The 2,091-nt window shown below is 37.8% G+C and overlaps 1 protein-coding gene across 1 annotated transcript in view; it reads right to left on the reverse strand.

Moving 5' to 3' along the window:
* Positions 1 to 2,091, reverse strand: part of SCAF8 (SR-related CTD associated factor 8) — a 56,865-nt gene that overhangs the window by 4,418 nt on the left and 50,356 nt on the right. The window contains 2 exon segments of the mRNA XM_042473320.1: positions 522 to 734; positions 2,032 to 2,085. Coding sequence (XP_042329254.1) covers positions 522 to 734; positions 2,032 to 2,085 — 267 coding nt within the window.

The raw sequence follows: 2,091 nt of genomic DNA on the forward strand, positions 1-2,091 counted from the left end.
CCTGACCACCATCTTGAGGGGGAGAGAAGCAGGCCAGCAACAACAGGCCTCTGCCTGCTAAGAAGTAAAGCCCTCCTCCTGACCACCATCTTGAGGGGGAGAGAAGCAGGCCAGCAACAACAGACCTCTGCCTGCAAAGAAGACAAGCCCTCCTCCTGACCACCATCTTGCTTGTCTTTATTGCATGTTGTTCGATTTTTATTGGTTTTTGTGAGGTTGTTTTTATGATGTATAAGTTTTAAATTGATTCTGTGAACCGCTTTGATCACCTTGGAAAAGCGGTATAAAAATAAAGCATATTATTATTATTATTATTTTCTGCTAGTGGAGTGGGGTAGGTTCTAATACATATCCTTTCAGATTAGTCATAAAAGACTAGGATAGTATCACTGTGGTTTGTAAAAATGTCTTGAGTAAAATTTAATACTGCAATCATAAACATGTTTAGTTAGAAGTAAGTTCCACTTGGACCTACTGTCAAGTAAGTGCAGAGAAGCTTAGTAAATTACTATACTACGTACCGGCTCTGTTTTCACTAGATGAGATCTGAACATCTGCAAGGTGAGATCCTTTCTCATCCATTTCGGAGCTATTACTTGAAAGAGGAGTAAAAACACTTCTAGCAGATAATGTTGTGGTGGTAAGACTACTTGAAACAGTACCCGCTGGTAGAACAAGGCTGTTAAAATCTTTCATTGACTCTTGAGCAATTGGTAGTGAAGGCTGTACAAGAGCTGTAAAAATGAGCAATGTATAATTAACAATCAATTAGGGACTGCTTACATCACAATCCTATGCAACGTACTCAGATGTGAATCCTAGACCTACATAAGTGAATTCATAGTAATGGCTGGTCAAAACATATATCTCTTTCTTATTTAATGATTAAATATCTATGAATCACATTTCTGCCCAAAAGGGCTTCAACAACCTTAAATCAAAACAAACTGAAAACAGAGAAATCATTTGACATAAAGAGCCAAGTGAATTTCTGCAGCAAATGAGTAAAAAAATCATTATAAACAATGGCCAGAATCCTGTTGGGGACTTATACATGCATAAAGACCAGAGATATGGCACTATACAGTAAATCTTATCCCAATCCCCATGTACTGTGAAGTAGCTGTTGCATTCAATGCAAGTATCTTCATCTCTCGATCAAGAAGCAGCTGATTGATGTTCCCACCCCATCCTGTGAATGATCTCTGGTGTGACAGGCAGAAGCTGGACCCCACTGCAATTCCCATTTTCCCAGGGCTGGGGTAGGACTGTCAGTCAACTGCTTCCTGATCAATAGGGGAACAGACTCCTGTCAATCATAGTAGCTGCTTCATGTTAAGTGGAGATTGGGGGACTTTTTACAGTCTCTACATAGCTGCTTCCTAAACTAGAGCTACGTAGGGATTGTGAATATGACAGTTACAGGTGTATAACTCTAGGTTTAGTTGCCAGCAAAGAAGTATGATTTATTCGAAGTCTATTAAGAGAATAATGACTTCTCACTTGGAAGTACTGATATATGAATAATTTATTTGCAAAGCATGTGGGAAACAGTAATAAATGAAAACCATACTCATCTATTTCAATGCACACAAAGTAATTATTGGTCACCACTACCTAGGATTTGTACCATAATGAACCACACAGCAAGCATACATGTGGTCATCACATCCTGAAATAAGCACCCATATGAAAACAATATATTTATTTTGTTTTATGTATTTATTGGATTTAACCCCCCCCACACCTTTCTCAAAATTGGATTCATATATAACATGGAAGTGCTATCTATTGAGGAAATCAGTATCTTCATGTGTAATCACCAGCAATCTAAGCATGATTAGTAAAGTACAAAATTTAATTTTTAAAATTTTTATACTACATTTACAGGGAAAATAATCCTGGCTAAGGCTCCTTCCTCAGTATAAAAATAAATCCAGAATAAATTGATTCAGAACACCACAGAAAATTCTAGTTTCTGTAACATTACCACAGACAGTATCAGTCACATTTGAAGAATAAAAAACTTACATGTTGGGACCACAGGTGGAGGAACAGGGGGTGGAACAGGAGGAGGCATATAACCTAGAA

This window comes from Sceloporus undulatus, chromosome 1 (genome assembly GCF_019175285.1).
Source record: "Sceloporus undulatus isolate JIND9_A2432 ecotype Alabama chromosome 1, SceUnd_v1.1, whole genome shotgun sequence".
Lineage (NCBI taxonomy): Eukaryota > Metazoa > Chordata > Lepidosauria > Squamata > Phrynosomatidae > Sceloporus > Sceloporus undulatus.